General features: G+C 39.8%; 1 protein-coding gene across 4 annotated transcripts in view; it reads left to right on the top strand.

Annotated features, from left to right (window-relative positions):
- The first annotated feature begins 226 nt into the window (after nt 1–226).
- CBFB (core-binding factor subunit beta) overlaps nt 227–21,178 on the top strand; it is a 59,830-nt gene continuing 38,878 nt past the window's right edge. For 2 of the 4 annotated variants that reach the window (XM_041771974.1, XM_041771975.1), the window contains exons 1-3: nt 227–592; nt 803–889; nt 6,014–6,130. In XM_041771974.1, coding sequence (XP_041627908.1) covers nt 515–592; nt 803–889; nt 6,014–6,130 — 282 coding nt within the window. In that variant the 5' untranslated portion in view covers nt 227–514. The remainder of the gene's footprint in view (nt 593–802; nt 890–6,013; nt 6,131–21,178) is intronic. The other 2 variants (XM_041771976.1, XM_041771977.1) reach the window with 1 other exon arrangement.

Below are 21,178 nucleotides of genomic sequence, written 5' to 3'. Positions count from 1 at the left end.
GCCCGCAGGGCAGAGAGGGCCGCGCGGCGGGAGGAGCCCCGGCTCGCGGCACCCGGGCCGCCCCGCAAGCGGGCGGGCGGCGCATGCGCGGCGCGGATCGCAGAGTTGTGAATGGTACGTTTTGTTTGCCTGAGTTTGGGGCGGGCGGGCGCGCGAGGAGGAGGAGGGGTGGGGCCGGCCGGGGCGGGGCGGACGGGCGGGCTTGCGAGGTGGGCGGCGAGAGGAAGTGGCGGCGGCGGCGGCCGGGGGCGGCGAGTGCTGGGTTCGCGCGGGCTGTAGGCAACGGCTGAGGCGGCGGCGGCGGCGGCGGCGGCGGCGGCGTGGGCTGGGCTCGAGCGGGCGGCGACACCTCAGACTCCCGGGAGCGGGAGCCCACGCGGGCGGGCGCCTGAAACAAAGGGAAGCCGGAGTCAGGGCGCCGCGGGAGGGCGGTCAGTCGGTGAGCGCGGAGCCGGCCCGCGGGTGCCGCGCAAGCCCCGAGCCCGGCCGGCCGGCGCGGCCTCAGGGCGGGAAGATGCCGCGCGTCGTGCCCGACCAGAGAAGCAAGTTCGAGAACGAGGAGTTCTTCAGGAAGCTGAGCCGCGAATGCGAGGTGAGGCAGGCGGGCGGCGCCGAGTGGGCCCGGGCGGAGAAAAGTTTGGGCGGCGCGGCCGCGGGCAGCCCCGCGGAGAGGCAATCTCGCCGGCAGCCGCCCGCCCGCGCGCTGACTCTGCTTGCCCTTATCTGCGCCGCGCGGGGTGGGCGGGCGCGCAGGCGGCGCCGCGGATTTGGCTTCTGATTGCGGGCCGTCTCTGCCTTGCAGATTAAGTACACGGGCTTCAGGGACCGGCCCCACGAGGAGCGCCAGGCGCGCTTCCAGAACGCCTGCCGCGACGGCCGCTCGGAAATCGTAAGTCGGCGGGGCGGGGGCGCGGGGGGCGCGGGCCGCGGGGACCGAGGCGCGCTCGGGTCACTTGTTGCGCGGGGGCCGCCGCGGCCCAGGCCGGTTCCGGACGGCGCCGCGGACGCCGCGACTCCCGGAACTGAGCGGGCGCCGTCTCACTTCCTACTCGGGATTCAAAATGCGAAACCAGACGCTGGCGGGCCGCGTCCTCGCGGGGAGACGCTTCCCCGTGGCCCTGTGCGGGCCGGGCCGGTTTCCCAGACTCGGCTCGGCGCACGGTTGGCCGCGGGTGCGACTCGCAGCGGAGCCGGCAGACCAGGAGAAGGCGTTGCACGGGCGGAGACCCCGACTGAGGGCGCGTGGGTGTTGGTACGGGAGGAAACAGCGGTTCGGAAGGAGAAGGGGGCTTCATCCAAGGGTCTGGTTCCCGGGCGACAGTTGGCTTCTCAAGACGCGAGGTTTGTTGGTGGCTCTGGATGGGAAGCTGCTCCACACCCAGTAGAGCCGGGAATCTCTACAGTAATCTATTGTCCCGGTAGAGAAAAGCAAGCCCTGAAGAATGAGCCATCTTCTTTTCTTAGAATGTTAAGCCTCAGGAGAATCAGGAAGAAACCATTATCGTCTTTTTTCAAACCTCAAAAACATATCCCGTTTAGTGCCTCAGTTCCTAAAGAATTGCACGAACTTGCGAAACCCACAGTTGATTTGGAGGCCGCGTTTTAGATGGTGGCTTTGGTGCTTCGCCTTCACCAAACCTTACTTGGGGGGTGGGGGGTGGGGTGGGATGCAACTGTCTTCTCTCCTTTTTGGTTTGTCCTATTGGAGGTGCTAACGAGGAGGGAATGAAAAAGCCAAAGAGTAAGTAGCTAAAGAGATCTGATGATTAGTTTAAAAAAAAAAAAAAAAGTTGAAGTGCCGTATAATGGAATCTAGGTATTTACTCTGTGAACTGGGCCCCTTGCATTTGCAGAGATCTGAAGGTATGGTTAACAATAGGAAGACGTACTGGAGCATTTACTTTTCCCACCTCTGTGGACAATATATTTTACTGATAAACCATTCACATACCATGAAATTCTCCCTTTTCATCGCCTAAATCAAATTTATTTTTTATGAATACTTCACTGTTTAAAATGAAGACTTTTAAAAATTGTATTACAGGTAATGTGAAGATACTGGCTAAATTTCTTAGCTCTAGAATGTTTGGTCGTTAGTGCATGTTATGAAAGAAAATCTCCAGCTTTCAGCCCACTTCCAATATTCTTGAGTAATTATAATAGATGATTAAAACGTCTAAGACACATACTTTCGATTTTGGCACTGAGTGGTAGAAGACAATTCTTCATTAGTGGATCCAGTGATTATATCATCTTTTGTCTGGGCTTCCTTTTGCAAAAAGGTGGATGGTATACCCGACCATTGGTTTTCCTGGAGTTAATTGATGAAAGGGTGAAAGATGAGGTACAAAGTACTTCGTGATTTTTTAGAGCTGAGGTTTTTTTGGAAATCTAGTGAAGTATAGCTATTAGGATATTTTCTGTCATATCAGATTTCACTGCACATAATTATAAATTGGGAGCGTAATATAACCCACAGTCTACCTGAATTGCTATATTATTATATTTCTATAATATTATAGCAGTGTTATAGGTTGCTTGTGCTTACCATAAATTTCAGGGATAAATCGGACATTCCAGGCCTTCCTCTTACAGATATCTGAGCCTACAAATTTTAATAAGTTCTTAATATCTGACAAATTTTAGAAGTTAAGGGAGGGGTAGATTGAATTCTGTGTAAGATTGGCATTTAATATAGCATATGTGTCTTATTTGTTGCTTATTTAATATAGCATATGTGTCTTATTCAACATTTGTTGAATAATGTAACTATTTGTGTTTAGGAAAGAATTTCACATTTCCCTCTTTTTCTAGTCCTCCCGCTTCCTTCCGCCTTTAATTCAGTATTCTTCACATTTAAATGATAGGATCCCTAGCTCCTAGAGGGTGGAGACCACATTAACTCTGTGGTATATACATTAATATACTCCTCTTTAAACATAATGCTTTTTATGTCATAGGTACTTGATTAATTGAATTTAGAGGTTACCTAATATAATGCCTAAAATTTATCTTTTTAATTAGAAACAGACTGTAGCTTTTACTTATTGGTTGTGGAAAGTAGGTGTGGAGAAGGCATTATTATTTTGCCTCTGTTTTGACAGCAACTGTATACAGTAAAAATATGCATAGTCACCAAAACTATTATCATCCTTTTCTCCCTTCTCTTTACTCTATTAATTTTGAACATCTCCATAGTGTGTCAGCGAAGTTAATGAATTATTTTGTATTTAGATAGATGTGATCATAACTATAAAATTTATCATATGGATGAAGGGTAGAATCTATTTGGTAAAAGTCTGTTTTATTCCTCATGTGAGTTCTTATTGTGGGTAAGTGTTGGAGAAGTCTTCAACACTAATGGTAAATTAAAAGAATTCAGGCTTGGTGACTACTGTGACAGCAGTAAAAACCGTATGTTTTGGGATGCCTGGGTGGCTCAGTGGTTGAGCATCGGCCTTCAGCTCAGGCCCAGGTCCTGGAGTTCTGGGATCAAGTCCCACATTGGGCTTCCTTCATGGAGTCTGCTCCTCCCTCTTCCTGTGTCTCTGCCTCTCTCTCTCTCTCTCTCTGTGTGTCTCATGAATAAATAAATAAAATCTTTAAAAAAAAAACACACCCAAAACTATATGTTTTTAATCCTGAAGATGAAAGGATAAAGGTGTGTTGGATTGACATAGGTGTGTGATTTTACAGTTGGTGAAACCTGTAGAAAAATCATCAGGACAACCTGGAAATTTTACTTATAGACAATGATACTGGTATAGCATTTTTATGTTTTTGAACATAATTTTCCCAATTGTTATGTGTGTGTAGATATTCCATTAAAAAAAGACTTCTTTGGTTAAATAAATTTACAAAATGTTCTAGAATGATCTGTTTTTACCACTTCTCTCTCAGAGAGAGGGATCTTGAGATAATGGGTATGAAGTGATAAAGCAGGAAATCTGTGAGGTTGGTCTTCAGACAGGAGGTGAGGTAATAAGATCTGTAAACTGTTTTTACTAGTATACTGGGGTGGAAGAATTTGTTACTAGGTGTATACCAAAGAAACACGCCTTGCAGATTTTGACACAAGGCATTCATTCATGGGCTGAATCTATTATCTGTCACTACTCCATGCTGAGAATTTATTATCTGAGGTTGAAAAAGTTAAAAAAAAAAAAAAAAAGAAAAGAAAAAGTTAGCTCTCTTATCCAGCTCAAAACTTTCTCTTACTTAGCAAATACTTAAATAGCATTTACTTGGTGCTATTTTAAGCACTTACAAATATTAATTAGTGGGGAAACTGAGGTACAGCTAAATAACTTGCTTCAAGTCATACAGCCTAGGCAATGTGCCTTCAAGAGTCTGCTTTTCATTTGAACTGTTGATTCATTTTGCTCCATTGTTTTTTAAACTTGGTATTAATGGAAATATAGTTTTGTTTTGTTTTGTTTTTAAAGATTTTTTATTTATTTATTCAGGAGAGACAGAGAGAGAGGCACAGGCAGAGGGAGAGGCAGGCTCCATGCTGGGAGCCCGACATGGGACTCAATCCCAGGTCTCCAGGATCATGCCCCGGGCTGAAGGTGGCGCTAAACTGCCAAGCCACTGGGGCTGCCGGGAAACATAGTTTTTTAAAAAGATTTTATTTATTTATTTGAGAGAAAGAGAGAACATAAGCCAGGGGAGGGGCATAGAAGCAGACTCCCCGTTGAGCAGGGAACCTGATGTGGGACTCCATCCCAGGATCCTTGGGATCATGACCTGAGCTGAAGGCAGACGCTTAACCGACTGAGCTACCCAGGCGCCCTGAAAGATTTTTTTTTAAAGGTTAATATTGTAATATTGTCATTTGTTAAGTCCTTATTCATATAAAATACCACAAGTAAGTATCCCACTTGATTAGGGAAATGCCATCAAAGATGTCCATTGAGATTTAGCAATTAGGTTGACAGTTGTACCTACAGTACCAATAATAGAAATAGGAAGAATAAATTTTTATCTAAAGAATCGAAGCTGTTAATCATCAGGGATACTCGTGGATAGCTGAATCAGCTAATGGCTTTAAACAAATTGGCCAGAATGTGAACCCCTTGCTTTCAGATGAAGACTCTTTGGAAACAAAGTATGTTGTGGAACTTTAATTAGTAAAACAAACCAAACCAAAACCTCTCATTTCAACAAAGAAAAGAGAGTTTACATTTATATGATGAAAAATGTTTCTTTTCCCAAAAAATGCTTTTTACTTATTTCTTTCTGAATTTCCCTTGAGAAGAGGGACAAAGCTATTTCTGTTTTTTACTTGGAGGAAATATAGTTAAATTGCTCAGGGGCTACACAGAATACTTTATCAAAATGGCTTTAGTTTGTTCTGTATGTTGAACTGTGCATCCAAATCTTTTTTAATGAATATTAGATGAATACTCTTTTGTGTAGTTAGATCCAGTTCTCCTGAAGTTAAATTTCAGGAAATGCATATTTTTTAAGTCCCCTAAGGTTTTAGAGAGATGAGAAGTGCTGTCACATCACATGCTAATGTATCATTTATCCGAAGAGACAGTCCTGTGCATTTTTAACATGGGCTTTAGAATGAAACGTTTTATTAAGTGAGAGAAATTAAAATGTCTCATTTACACAAGTTTAAATTATGGTATGCTTTAAAATTCGAAATGTTTAGATCTGTAGTGATTTTCACATTTAAAAATAGAAGTTTTTAAATTCAGGGATGATGGCTTCTGGTTAGACATTAGCAATGCGAGATCCTAACGTCAGCAAAAAATGACCTGAAAGAAAGTATTGATTCCATGTCTGATTTTATATTTAAGCAGCCAATGGCAAATGTCCTCAAAATGGAATCAGATGTTTGTAACTTAATACTTAAGAAAAATGATGAGTGCATGTTTTTTACTTTTAAGTATTCTTGGTGCTGCCTGGCTTAAGACAGAAACTGATGTAAAAATAAATGACTGCCTGCATAATTTATGTAATGTCCTGCTCCTGATCCTGTTTGTATTGATTTTTCTAAAAGGCTTTTGTGGCCACAGGAACCAATCTGTCTCTCCAGTTTTTTCCGGCCAGCTGGCAGGGAGAACAACGTCAGACACCTAGCCGAGAGTATGTCGACTTAGAAAGAGAAGCAGGCAAGGTAGGAAACATTTCTTTGCAATTTGAAATACTGTGGATTGTTTTATTAGAGATTATTGGAAGATTTACAGTTTAGTGAAGAGATCACAAGTGTTATACACACATATGGTCATATTTGTTTTCATATTATAAGGATGTAATACAATTTTTAAAATCACTGTCAGGTTTTTTTTTATATCATTCTAATTTCATGTATATAATATTCATCATAGAAACTTCTAGACCTTAGCCCTGAAAGAGAGTAGTGTGCTTTCTTAAATGTAACGTTTAAAACTTAATTCTTTTAAATGTGTTGACAGGATATTTTTTGTTTTTCTAACCTAGGTGACTACAGTGCTGTAAAAAAATTAAGAGAAAAAAGGGAAAAGGCTCTGTAGGCATAAAATTTTATAATATTTAGAAATAGCTCATGGGTAACTTTCTACTTCCGTTAATACTGCACATTTAATTTTGATAAAAACTGTGAAAACTTTTAACTTGGAAGTAATTTTATTTTGAGGAAAAGCTGGGAAAACAAATTGATGCCTTAAAATTTTTATGTTGGAAATTTAGGTTGAAGATATGAAATGTTTAAACTGAGAGCTCTATTAAACTCTAACTTACGTGTATTAAATAATTTAGGTGAAAAAAAATAATTTAGGTGAAATTTTAGTGAATAATATCTTGGATTGGTTCTTTTAATGTGGAAATTGACTTCTTGAAATAAAATATTTAAAGAAAAATATTTTTTGGCCTCATTTTTTGCTCAATATTTCTGTTTCCTTTGCAGTATGTTTCTTTTTTCTTTTTTCTTTTTTGCAGTATGTTTCTGTACCTGTTTTTATCAACTTACTTTTCTAAGTGTCATCATGAGTAGCATAACCTGTCACTTTATTTGCAAAACATAATGCATATGTAATACAAAGATTTTTGTATTAGCTTGTATTAGGGAAAAGATTCTTCTTTTTGTATATATACAATGAAGATATTTTTGTTTAAATTCTATGAAATAAGGTGTGTTTCTTTTTTTAAGATTATTTATTTTAGGAAGAGAGAGGAGGAGAGGGGAGATAATCTCAAGCAGACTCCTTGCTGAGAAGGAGCCCAACTCAGGGCTTGATCTCACAACCCTGAGATCATGATCTGAACCTCAACCAAAAGTGGGATGCTTAACCCACTGAGCCACCCAGTGGCTCCAGGGTTTGAGCTTCTGTGGGTAACAAACCAACTAATCTTTGGAGAGGGAAAGGGAAAGTAGATTACAGAATTTTTAAAATGAGTAATAAGTGATTTGCTTTTCTTTGTATTAGCTTGCTTGCTTGGAAGATTAAAAGCAAATGTTCCAAGTTTTACTATTTGGTAATTCTTATATATAAAGAAGAAAATTGGGAAGTTATTGTAGGATTATGCATTTTTGGTATGTTTTTTGCATGTATGTGTAACTCAAATTTTTTTCCTTGTTCAAAACACTTTAACGTTTGTTTAACATGGTGGCTCAGATACAACAACATAAAGCAAAAAAGTTACTTCTTCAACTTTAATGCTAAACTATTCTAACACTTCAAAATGGACATCGCAGTGTTACCCAAGTCCTCTAGTATTTTATTTAGTAACTAGTAAATGGTGTCAACTCTACTAGCAAGTATGTTTACTTAAATTAATTTGATGATAACTGTTTACCAGATTGAAGACCACATTTTCTTGGACTCAAGCCATTGACATGTTTTTAGTTACATGACCAACAATAACAAAAATGTTATAGGATTTATTTTAGTATTTAGAGGATCTGTTTTCAAATATACCCAGAGAATTGATGGAACTGATGCAAGTTATCAGGAAACTTACATTTTATTAATATTTGTTTTAGAAGTTTTCTTCTGTAAAAGGCCAAATAGCAAATATTTTCAGTTTTGCAGGCATATAGTCTGTGTTGCAGCTGCTCAAGTCGGCTGTTATAGTGGAAAAGGAGCCATAGACAATATGTAAACAAATGAGTGTGGCTATGTTCCAAGAATAGTAACAGTGGCAAACTCTGTATCTTTCCCTCAGATTTAAATCTATAAATGTTTATGTGTAGATCCTGTACTTTTTTTTTTTTTAAGATTTTATTTATTCATGAGAGACAGAGAGAGAGAGAGGCAGAGACACAGGCAGAGAGAGAAGCAGGCTCCATGCAGGGAGCCTGACGTGGGTCTCGATCCTGGGTCTCCAGGATCACGCCCTGGGCCTAATGCAGCACTAAACCGCTGAGCCACTGGGACTGCCCGATCCTGTACTTTTTAAATATACTTTCTCAGCGCCTTTACTATACCAGTAGGATATGGAAGAAAAAAACATGTTAAGGCACAAACAGCAAAAACAAATAGGAAATTGCTAGTATATTGCTCCTTGGCAGTGTGATAAAGGGTTCCAGTGAATTTAGAGAACAGGTACTGACCTATGTTTTCTCAACCATGGAGCTCAAGCTAACGGGTCTCTTACCTTTCTTACTCCTTTTTTATGGTCTCTTTCTGATTGTCATTACCTTGTATTTCTGCCTATACAGGACTAGGACTACAGGCAAAGAAAAGTTGAAGGAATTTCCCCAAATGTTAATTGTTTGCCTCTGCTTCTTATTTTGGATTGCAGATGAGCATCTTTTCTTCCACGTACTCTCAGCCTAGTTACCTTCTGAAGCAGCTTAACTCTCTTCCCCATTCACACTCAACTTTGAGAAAACTATGTGTTAAGGCTTAAGAGTTAGTCATAAATCCTGGCATCATTTACTACTATAACTTTATGCAAGTTTTTAACCTTTGTGTCCTCAACTAGAACATGAGGTTAATGCATACTTCACAAGTGAAAAGTGAAATAGTGTATATAAAGTGCTTAGCCTGGCACCTGACCAGTTGCTCAAAAATTCATTCATTTAGAAGGTACTTGTTGAAACCTGTTGTGTGTACTGACCACTGTCCTAGACACTTGAGGTTCATCAGTGAACAAAACAGATCCTGCCCTAGAGGTGGTTTTATGGAAGGAGTAGAGGATAGACAATATATATAATAAATAAGTTATGTAGTATTTTATGAAGTGGTAAAGGCTCCAGAAAAAAAGGAAAAGTCAAATAGCATAAGGATGATCAAGGACCAGAACTGTTTTCAATTTTAAACAGGTTGGTCTGGGTAAAGGAGGTCATGTTTAAGCAGAGACCTAAAGGAGGTTAAGGAATGAAGGAATGATGAGCCATGTAGGTATTGAGGGGGAAGATAGAGGACACAGTCACTGTGAAGGTCCTGGAGTGGGAGTGTGTTCCTAGTGTTTGATAAGCAGCAAGCAGCCCAGTGTGCCTGGAGTAGACTGAACAAGGAGGAGGGTAACAGGAGATGAGATCAGGGAGATGATGAGGAGTAAGTTTATGTGACCCTGCAACCACATGGACTTTTATTCTGAGTGAAATGGAGAGTAGTTTTAGATTTTTGAGCAGATGAACGATATGATCTGCCTTAGGTTTTGAAAGGATCACTCTAGCTACTGGGTTAATAATAGGCTGTAGGGGGCAAGAATGAAGTAGGGAGACCAGTTTGGCTGTTGCTGTGATCCTGGCAAGAGGCTAGGGTCGTAGCAGTGGAGGTGGTGAGAAGTGATCATAGTCTGAATATATTTTGAGATAGAGCCAACAGGATTTGCTTATGGATTGGATATGGGGTATGGGAGTGAAGAATGACTCTAGCATTTTTGGCAAGAGCAACTGGGAGTATGGGATTGCTGTCATCTGAGATAGGCAAGGCTGTGGGTGGAGCAATTTTGAGGAACAGTTTAGGACATGTATGTTTGTGGTGGTGGCTTGTTAATGCTTCTGTTCTCTTGCCGCCCACCCTTAACTTCTTAAGTTAGGGCGCTGCTTTTTCATAAGTGATCCTTCGTCTGCTTATCCCAAGGGTTTAGTAGCCTGTTAAAAAGAATCACCTATATTGAAGTATACTTTACATACAATAGAATGCACCCATTTTAATTGTATAAATTTGAGTTTTAACAAATGTACACACCCATATAAACACTACCCGCAATCAAGATAGTGTTTCAGTCACCGCCAAAAGTTCCCTTATGCCCTTTTACAGGAGTTTGGGAGTGGTTTGGCTGGATGGTTCTGGCTTAGGGCTGGGACTGTGCAGTCTGAAGACTTGGAGTTGAAGAATCCACTTCCAAGCTCACTCACGTGACTATTGGTAGGTAGCTTCACTTGCTGGTCATGTATGCCTCTCCACAGAGAGAGAAAAAGAATGAAGTCACCCTGCTTTTTATGAACTATTCTCCAATCACTTGTGTCTTATTCTGTTCATTAGAAAGGAGTCACTAAGTCTAGCCCACATTTGACATGGAAGGAGGAGTATTTATTCACATACATGGGTGTGAATACCAGGAAGCTGGGATCATTGAGGCTATCTTGGAGGCTGACTACTACAATATTCACTTAAATTTAGTGAATTCTGAAAATATTAGAATGCTAATAGGAAATAGAACCTGCATAATTTCTTTTATTTAAAATACGACTTTATGGTCTAAGAAAATGGGCTCAATGAAATCAGTGCTTTTACTCATTCTTTCTGCCTTTGTGTTTATAGGAATATTTTCAAACTGGAGATCTTAAATAAAGAAGGTCTGTTAATGGATAACTGACCATAAATAGGTATTTTATGCAAGATAAATCAGAGCACATAAGTTTATATTGTCTTTCAAATATATTTGAAACTTTTGCAGCCAGGTGTCTATTGAGCTCTCTGGATTGGCTCTTAACAGTCTTTTTAAGAAGAGATTTAAAATGATACTAGTAGAAAAAGCTGTCAGACAATCATAGCTTTTTTTTTTTTTAACCTGTAAATGGGAATCAGAATGTCTGTCCTATTCATATACCTCATGTGAGGATTAAATGAGGTACTAAAATATGTGAAAATGCCTTTTAAATGGTAATGCCCTGTCCAAAATTAGGCTGTTTGATGGTTTTGTAGGGTGAAATTATAGGTAACTTAATTACGGAGTTTTAATGCTATGGTGTGCCTTAAGTCAGCTTCACTTGTAGCTGTATGGTGTTGGAACACCACATCTTTCCCAAGTGGTCCATCCTGGTGTAATATAAACCCTGACAGTCAAATGTTTGTAATTCTTCCTTAATCTAAACTGCTTTTATCTAATTTTGCTTTCAGAAGACATGGAAACCAACCAATCAGAATTTAAGTCATTCTTAGTTAAATTTCTGTAGACCAAGCAACTTCCAGTTCTTTTGATCTTTCCTCTTAGGACCCATTTCCAATTACTTTTTATTTCAAACAAATGCAAATGATTATGGTTCACCAAAAGTTATTAGTCTTGACTGGTCAGATTAATGGTTTTTGCATGCATTCTGTGTTTTATAAAACCTCGGTTAGGGTTTCAAATTAATTATTGTATATGCTTACTACATGATCCTAGTTTTTGAGTATAAAGATAAAAGGGCATGAAAAATATTTTTTAAACTGAAAAAATGAGTTTTAGAGTGCTACTGTTTACCACTTTTTCTTTTTTTAATTTTTCTTTTAAGATTTTATTTATTTTTTCATGAGAGAGAGAGAGAGAGAGAGAGGCAAAGACACAGGCAGAGGGAGAAGCAGGCTCCATGCAGGGAGCCTGATGTGGGACTTGATCCCAGGACTCCAGGATTACACCCTGGGCCGAAGGCAGGTGCTATACTGCTGAGCCATCCGGGGATCCCCCTACCATTTTTTCTATAGAAATTGAATATATTATCTAGTGTTACTACATTGACTCCAGAGAAAGAGAGGTTAAACTTTTTTTTTTTTTTTTTTACAATTTTTGTATTTCTATTTATAATGTCTGATTTTTTTTTTTTTAAGATTTTATTTATTCATGAGAGAGAGAGAGAGAGAGGCAGAGAGAGAAGCAAAGAAGCAGGCTTCATGCAGGGGCCTGATGTGGGACTCGATCCCAGGACTCCAGGATCATGCCCTGGGCCAAAGGCAGGTGCCCAACCGCTGAGCCACGCAGGCATCCCTATAACATCTGATTTTAATTGATAGTCAGATAATAGTACTAACTAGCAGACATTGAGAAGTAATTATGAAGTGTTGTTACAGCAGATGCTTTTAAGAAATTTTGGTGTTTTATTTTTTTTTCCCTCTCTGAACTTTTGTACTTAAAACTGAAATCTTTTCTCATTCATTTTCATGAGGATAAGTAAAGCAAAATTTAACAGCATTTAATTTAATGAATGAGGACAGACTCTTGTTTTAAATGGTTTTTCCAAAGGTCTGTGATTCTGCTGCTTCTGGAGCATTTTACTTTCTTGCCTGCAGTATCTTTGTCCCAAAATAAATATTGTGTCTGTTTATATACCATCCACAATTTGGCAGGGTTTAGAGGACTCCTTGATGTTAGCTTTGAGAAATCCCTATTCAAGCTCAACCAGTTCCTTCTCTTCCTCAGACAGCCCAGTACTCCAAATAAAAGATAGCTGTGGTAGAGCTTTGGAATGTGGTTTTCCCCAAGAGAATTTGAGACTTTACAACTAGTTTGTCAGATCTAGATTTTAAATATTTCTACTCAACTAAAATATGAAGTATATTTTCCAGCATTTAGTTATTGGCAATTTAGTGCATTGGAGTGTTTTTTGTTTGTTTTAAAGCAGACATATTTATTATTTTTTTCATCATAATAAGTATACTCTTTCATAGAGAGTTGACTGACTTCGTGCATAAACAAGATGGCTTAAAAATTAGTACCTTCTAGTTAGTTACATTAATTTGCATATATGTAAATATGCCACCAAAGTATTTGAAGATTGTGTGTTCTCTTTTTCCCTTCTCTTGAATTGTATTATTTGCCTGGATTTACCTTTTCATGTAAAGGTAAACTTTTAGTCTTGGATTTATCTGAATTATGCATTCCAAGTTAAAGAAGACAGAAATAATATGTCTGAGAGGAACATCCTTAATTCTACCTCTCCTTCCTTCTACTTCTTACTCCAGTATTTTTTAATGATTAATTCAAACAGCTCAAGGAAGGCAGCCCCAGTGGCGCAGTGGTTTGGCGCTGCCTGCAGCCTGGGGTGTGATCCTGGGGACCCAGGATCGAGTCCCACATCCGGCTCCCTGCATGGAGCCTGCTTCTCCCTCTGCCTGTGTCTCTGCCTCTTTCTCCCTGTGAATAAATAAATAAAATCTTAAAAACAAAACAAAACAAAAAAACAGCTCAAGGATAAAGACTGCTGAAATGTTAATCAACTAAAGAAATTAATTTTGGAGTAGGACTACTATATCCTAATTTCACTGCTTCCCATTTTCCCTTGTAATGGATTTTTTCAGTTAGTATTTAGATGTGTGTGTGTGTGTGTGTGTGTATATTATATATATAAACTAACAGGTGCCTGGGTAGCACAATTGTGAAAGCATCTGATTCTTGGTTTTGGCTCAGGTCCTGATTTCTGGGTCTTGAGATTGAGTCCCGAGTCGGGCTCCATGTGCAGCACAGAGTTGGCTGAGGACTCTCTTCTCCCTTTGCCCCCCGCCCCCCACACACACACTTGAGTGTGCACGCACACTCGCACTCTCTCTAAAATAAGTAAATCTTTATACACATACACATATCGTCAGTGGTGTAACCACCACCACCACAATCAAGATATAGAACATTTCCATAGCCTCACAGTTTTCCCATGGCCTTTTGCAGTCCTCTCATTTCCCTAATCCAGGCAACCACTGATCTGCTATCAACTATAATTTTGTCTTTTCTAAAATTTCTTGTAAACAAAGTCATATAGTATATAGACTTTTATGTCTAGGTACCACTTTGTAACATGCTTTTGAAATACATCCATGTTGTGTGTATAGTAGCCCACACAACATGTGGTATTCCATTATGTGGATATCTACATTTTGTTTAGCCATTTACCAGTTGTTAGCCATTGGGGTTATTTCCCCTTTTTTTGCGATTACGAACAATGCTGCTTTGAACGTTTACATGCAAGTCTTCTATGTGGACATATATTTCATTTCTTAGGTAGATACATAGGTCTCAGATTGCTAAGTCATCTCATGAGTGTAGTTTTTTAAGAAGTTGCCAAACTGTTCTCCAAACTGGCTGTACAATTTTGCATTCCCATTAGCTTATATGAGCATTCCAGTCACTTTACATCTTTACCAACACTTTGTGCCATTAATCTTTTTCATTTTGCCACTTAAAGAGTATGTAGTGGTATCTCTTTGGTTTTAATTTGCATCTGTCTAGTGACTTATGGTGTTGAGCATGTTTTATGTGCTCATTTGCCATTTGGATATCTTTGGTAAAGTGTCCATTCAAATCCTTTGTTTTTTGTATTAGGTTATTATTGAGATATAAGAGTTTTTTATGTTTTCTAATTCTAAGTTATCAGGTATTTTTGCAATTGAAGTTTTATTGTAAGTCAGATTTAAAGTTGAAGTAGCCTTGACATTGTATGAAACATTTATTAGGGGATGCCTGGGTGGCTCAGTGATTGAGCGTCTGCCTTTGACTCAGGTCATGATCCTGGAGTCCTGGGATTGAGTCCCCCATCAGGCTTCCTTCTCCCTCTGCCTATGTCTCTGCCTCTCTCTCTTTCTCTCTGTATCTCATGAATAAATAAAATCTTTAAAAAAAAATCCATTTATTAGGAACTGAGAGGTTGCCTAGCTGGCTCAGTCAGTAGAGTGTGTGACTCTTGATCTCAAGGTTATAAGTTCAAGGTCCACATTGGAGGTAGAGATCACTCAAAAAAAAAAAAAATCTTCAGAGATGCGTGGGTGACTTGGTTGGTTAAGTATTTGGTTGGTTAAGTATCCGACTCTTGATTTCAGTTCAGATCATGATCTCAGAGTTGTGAGATCGAGCCCTGAATTGGGCTCTGCCCAGTACAGAGCCCATTTAAGGTTCTTTCTTTCCTTCTCCCTCTGTCCCACCCCACCTCACTCTCTGTTTCTCTCTCAAAAAATAAAAATAAAAAAATGAAATCTTTTTTTAAAAAAACTATTTCTTAGAAATACACAGATTCTGTCAAAGCTACTCTAACGTAGATGTGATTTTGGAATCCTCCTATTGTGCCTCTATTAATGCTGCTTAGCTCAATTGTAAGCTTTAATGCTGCTTTGCTCATAATGTTGATAACTTTTTTTAAGATTTTACTTATTTTTTTTTTAAGATTTTATGAATTTCTTCGTGAGAGACACAGAGAGAGAGAGGCAGACACAGGCAGAGGGAGAAGCAGGCTGCATGCAGGGAGCCCGATGTGGGACTCGATCCTGGGACTCCCAGGATCAGGCCCTGGGCCGAAGGTGGTGCTAAATCACTGAGCCACCTGGGCTGCCCAAGATTTTATTTTAAAGTAATCTCCAAACCCAACATGGGTCTCAAATTTACAAACCTGAGATCAAGTCATGTTCTACCGACTGAAATAGCTAGGCACCCCCTATTAATGTTGATAAAATTGATGATAGTATCTTTAAGAGTTGTTGTATGTAGCCTTTTGTTTGTTTTTATTGTGGTAAAATAACATAAAATTTACCATTTTAACTGTTTTCAGCCGTGCATTTCATTACTACCAGGTATATTCACATTTTTGCTTACCTATCACTTCGATCCATCTCCAGAATTTTTGTCATTTTCCCAAACTAAAACTCCATACCCATTATATGTTAACTCTCCACTCCCCCCCACTCCTAGCCCCTAGCCCCAGCCACCATCATTCTACATTTAGTCTTTATGAATTTGATTACTCTAGGTACCTTATAAAGTGGAATCATACATTATTTATCTGTCCTGTTGTGACTAACTTATTGCACTTAAAGGTTCATCTGTGTTGTTTCAGTGCAGTGGGATTTTTAAAAAGATTTTACTTATTTGAGAGAGTGTGAGCACACCTGCTAGCGTGAGCAGGGGGAGGGGCAGATGAAAAGGGAAAAACAGACACTCCCCTGAGCAGGGAGTGTGAGACAGCGCTCTGGTCCAGGACCCTGAGATCATGACCTGAGCCTAAGGCACACATTGTATTTACTGAGCAACCCAGGTGCCCCAATGCGGTTGTTGTTGTGTTTTTTTTTTCTTTTTTTAAGATTTTATTTATTCATGAGAGACAGAGAGAGAGAAAGGCAAAGTTTTTTTTTTTTAATTTTTATTTATTTATGATAGTCACACAGAGAGCGAGAGAGAGGCAGAGACACAGGCAGAGGGAGAAGCAGGCTCCATGCACCGGGAGCCTGACATGGGATTCGATCCCGGGTCTCCAGGATCGCGCCCTGGGCCAAAGGCAGGCGCCAAACCGCTGCGCCACCCAAAGTTTTTTTTTTTAAGATTTTATTTATTTATTCATAGAGAGAGAGAGAGAGAGAGAGAGAGAGGCAGAGACACAGGCAGAGGGAGAAGCAGGCATCATACAGAGAGCCTGACGTGGGACTCGATCCAGGGTCTCCAGGATCACGCCCTGGGCTGCAGGCGGCGCTAAACTGCTGCGCCACCAGGGCTGCCCAATGCAGTGTTTTAAAATAACTTTTTTCCGGGACACCTGGCTGGCTCAATAGGTAGAGCATATGACTCTTGATCTTAGGGTTTTGAGTCCCACGTTGGCTGTAGAGATTACATAAAAATAAATCTTTAAAAATAAAATAACTTTTTTCCATGGGCAGCCCGGGTGGCTCAGCGGTTTAGCGCAGCCTTTGGCCCAGGGTGTGATCCTAGAGACTCGGGATCGAATCCCACATCAGGGTCCCTGCATGGAGCCTGCTTCTCCCTCTGCCTGTGTCTCTGCTTCTCTCTTTCTCTTTCTCTCTCTCTCTGTCTCTGTCTCTCATGAATAAATAAATAAAAATCTTTTTTTTTTTTAATTTTTATTTATTTATGACAGTCACAGAGAGAGAGAGAGAGGCAGAGACACAGGCAGAGGGAGAAGCAGGCTCCACGCACCGGGAGCCCGACGTGGGACTCGATCCCAGGTCTCCAGGATCGTGCCCTGGGCCAAAGGCAGGCGCCAAACCGCTGCGCCACCCAGGGATCCCAATAAATAAAAATCTTAAAAAAAAATAAACTTTCTCCTGACAAAAGAAATAGGGAAAATTTGGAAAATAAACTTTTAGAAAAGATATGAAAATCATCAATAATGTACCACTTACAAAGTCATTGTTAAGTCACGTAGGAAATGTTGGGGTTCGAAGCAAACAGCCAACAAAGAATTCTTGAAACTTCTTCAGTGAAGAAAGGTGGTTTGTTTGTTTGTTTGTTTTGTTTAAGATTCTATCCATTTATTACATCTTTAAAAAGATTTTATCCATTTATATCCCTGTGGGGAGCCCGCTTCCCCCTCTATGTCTCTGCCTCTCTCTGTGTGTCTTTCATAAATAAATGAAATAAATAAATGTTTTTTAAAAAAAATCTGACTTTACGATGGGGATCCCTGGGTGGCGCAGCGGTTTAGTGCCTGCCTGTGGCCCAGGGCGCGATCCTGGAGACCCGGGATCGAATCCCATGTCGGGCTCCCGGTGCATGGGGCCTGCTTCTCCCTCTGCCTATGTCTCTGCCTCTCTCTCTCTCTCACTGTATGCCTATCATAAATTTAAAAAATTAAAAAAAAAAAACTCTAAAAAAATAATAATAATCTGACTTTACGAAAAAAAACGATGTATCATCTTTTTTTTTAAGTTTTATTTATTTAAGTAATCTCTACACCCATGTGGGGCTCAAGCTCACAACTCCAAGATCAGCAGTCAAATTGAACCAGCTAGGTGCCCTTGTTATCTTTTTGATCTCACTGTTATTAACTATGAAGGAATAGAAAAATTAAAAATAAGTAGATACCCTTGTATAAGAAAGAAGCAACAAAATGATTATCAGTGTTAATTTTTAGAATAAAAGGATGAGAAATGTGGGCATTGATGTATTTAGTGAGTACACACGGTGTCCATCTATCTAGGAAACCTTTGCAAAGTAATCTAGGAAACAATAGTCATACTGTATAGTTGGTGATCATGAAAACTCTTTCTCACTGCTACAGAACACCAAGTATGCTAGTAAAGACATTCTGGTAGGGCAGAAAGTTTATAACTACCTCTGAATGGATGGGATTCCCTTTGCTACTGTGTACTTTTATATTTCCTCATTTAAGAATTAGAATAAGGGCAGCCCTGGTGGCACAGCGGTTTAGCGCCGCCTTCAGCCCAGGGTGTGATCCTGGAGACCCAGGATCAAGTCCCACATCGGGCTCCCTGCATGGAGCCTGCTTCTCCCTTGGCCTGTGTCTCTGCCTCTCTGCCTCCCTCCCTCTCTCGCTCATGAATCAGTAAATAAAATATTTAAAAAAAAAGAATTAGAATAATAGCTGAGCAATATTCCGTTGCATATATATGCCACATCTTTTTTATCCATTCATCAGTTGATGGACAGTTGGGCTGTTTCCATAACTTGGGTATGGTAGATCATACTGCTGTAAACATCAGGGTGCATGTTTCCTTTCAAATTAGTATTTTTGTGTTCTTTGGTTAAATACTTAGTAGTGCAGTTGCTGGATTTTAGAGTAGTTATACTTTTAATTTTTTGAAGAACCTACATACTGTTTTCCAGAGTGGCTGTACAAATTTGCATTCCAACCAGCAGTGCAAGAGGATTCCCCTTTCCCCACAGCCTCCCCAACACCTGTTGTTTCTTGTTAGTGATTTTAGCAGAGGGGAAGTGAATGGGAGGATGGATTAAATTGGCAATGAGGATTAAATAGTGCATTTGTTGTGATGAGAATCAGGTGTTGTATGGAAGTGTGTACACCGTAAACTAATAGTACATTGTATGTTAATTGAAATTTAAATTAAAGCTTAAAAAAAGAATTGGAATAATAATAGCAGTTATGTAGCACTGGCTTTATATGTCAGATGCTGTTTTATTTTAAAGATTTTTATTTATTTATTTATTTATTTATTTATTTATTTATTTATTTATTTATTTATTTATTTATTTATGAGGGACACAGAGAGAGGCAGAGACATAAGCAGAAGGAGAGGCAGGCTTCTTGCAGGGAGCCGGACGCAGGACTCGATCCCTGGACCTGAGGATCACACCCTGAGCCAAAGGCAGATGCTCAACAGCTGAGCCACCCAGGTGTCCCCCATATGCTGTTTTAATTGATACATAGATAACATACACTGATATAGTTGTATAATTTCCATTTTACTGGTAAAAAAAATTTGTAAATTTTTTAAAAAAGATTTTATTTATTAATCATGAGAGACACAGAGAGAGATGCAGACACACAGGCAGAGGGAGAAGCAGGCCCCATGCAGGGAGCCTGGTGCGGGACTTGATCCCTGGCCCCCAGGATCATACCATGAGCCAAAGGCAGATGCTCAACAGCTGAGCCACCAAGCGTCCCATAAATTTTGTAAATTTTAATACTCTTTAGCTTGAGCAGGCTTAGAGACTTGACTTCTTTGATAACACTTCTTGGATACTTTGTTTTCTACAGAGGATTAGAAGCCCTGGGCTGGATAACAAGTTCTTCACTTTACAGATAGTGCTATGGTAGGGAGTTTAATTATTGTTACCTTCTTTTATGAAAGTATACAATGTACATATTTGAAAATTATCTGTCATAACCTTTTTTCTGTTTAGAGTGGGTCCTCTCAAACTGATGTATATTTAGGAACCAAAATTTTAAAATAATACTTAAAATGGGCCTCTGTTGGTTAAACTGTGCTTTTAGTACTCTGGTGCTGTGCTATCCTGTGTGTCCTAAGAAGGAAAGGGCCAGGTCGGGGACGTTTGACAAGTTGTTTTTGTGAGTGAAAACCCTTTTTCCACATATACAGCCAATACTGAGCCCGATTGTGTTTTAAAACTTCAAATGTGAAGGCACGTTAATCTTCAGGTTAAAACAAAAGGATAGTTTAGAACATGCAAATTCAACATTTCCGTTAGGAGAATTTAGATGTTTTTCAAGCAAATAAAATGTTCTGCTTATGTTAAATGTTAGTTTTTAATAAGTATCTGACTTCACAGAATATTGCTTTAAATAATGCCCTTTTAGAGAATCCTCCAAATTTTTTAGGGTGTTGTTTATTCATGCTAGCAGCTTTTCAGTCCTGGCTTGCCATTTGCTATCCAGAACATCTCTGGGCCATTTTAAAAGTTGAAATAAAATTCACATAAAATATATTTTTAATATATTCACTATGTGCATCCTCCACCACCATCTAATTCCAGAACATTTTCAGAACTTTAGACCATTTTATTTTTATTCTTTTTTAAAAGATTTATTTATTTGAGAGAGAGACAGAGTGAGCTCACATGCATGCCTGCTTGTGAGTGGGGGATGGGGCAAAGGGAAAGAATCTTCAAGCAGATTCCTCACTAAGCATAGAGTCGGACTTGGGGCTGGTGGAGCTCAATCTCATGACTGATGAGATCCTGCATGACCTGAGCTGAAACCAAGAGTTGGACGCTTAACTGGGTGAACCACACAGGTGCCCCAGAAATTTAGACTTTTTGAAAATCTGCAGACCAATTTTTATGGTGATCACCACTAGGCCACCACTAGGCCCTGTGGTAGATGATTGACATTATCACTGATTCTCTTGACCTTGCACCATATAGTGAAGTCTTTTACTTGATTTTGGAAGACATTTGGTGATAGCCTGATTTTATCAGTTTAGGAACCTGGGGCCCAGAGAGGGCAAATAAATCTTCAGAAGTCAAGTAATCTGTTTCCTAGGTAGAGCCAGGATCCAGACCCAGATCTTTTTTACCCCAGAATCTGTGTTGTTTGCAACATACCACACTGCTGCTAATAAATAATCATTAGGTAAGTTGCCAGAAACTCCACATCCTGCTTTCTAAAGCCTTGAATTTTTTTTTCTAAAGCCTTAAATTAAGTAGTTTTAGCCCATTAAGTTACTCTCTCCATTACTCTGAATAACCACTAATATTTTAATGTGATCCCTTTAGACCTCATTTTGGTGGCTTCACAACAACCTTTAACCTTCATCTTTTTCTTTTTAATAATTTGACTTGGCTTGTTTTTTTGTTTGTTTTAGATTTTTTTATTCATTCATGC

Source organism: Vulpes lagopus, chromosome 10 (genome assembly GCF_018345385.1).
Source record: "Vulpes lagopus strain Blue_001 chromosome 10, ASM1834538v1, whole genome shotgun sequence".
In the NCBI taxonomy this organism is placed as follows: Eukaryota; Metazoa; Chordata; class Mammalia; order Carnivora; family Canidae; genus Vulpes; species Vulpes lagopus.
Note: the sequence above shows the minus strand (reverse complement) of the source record. Positions and strands in the feature narration are given on the sequence as shown.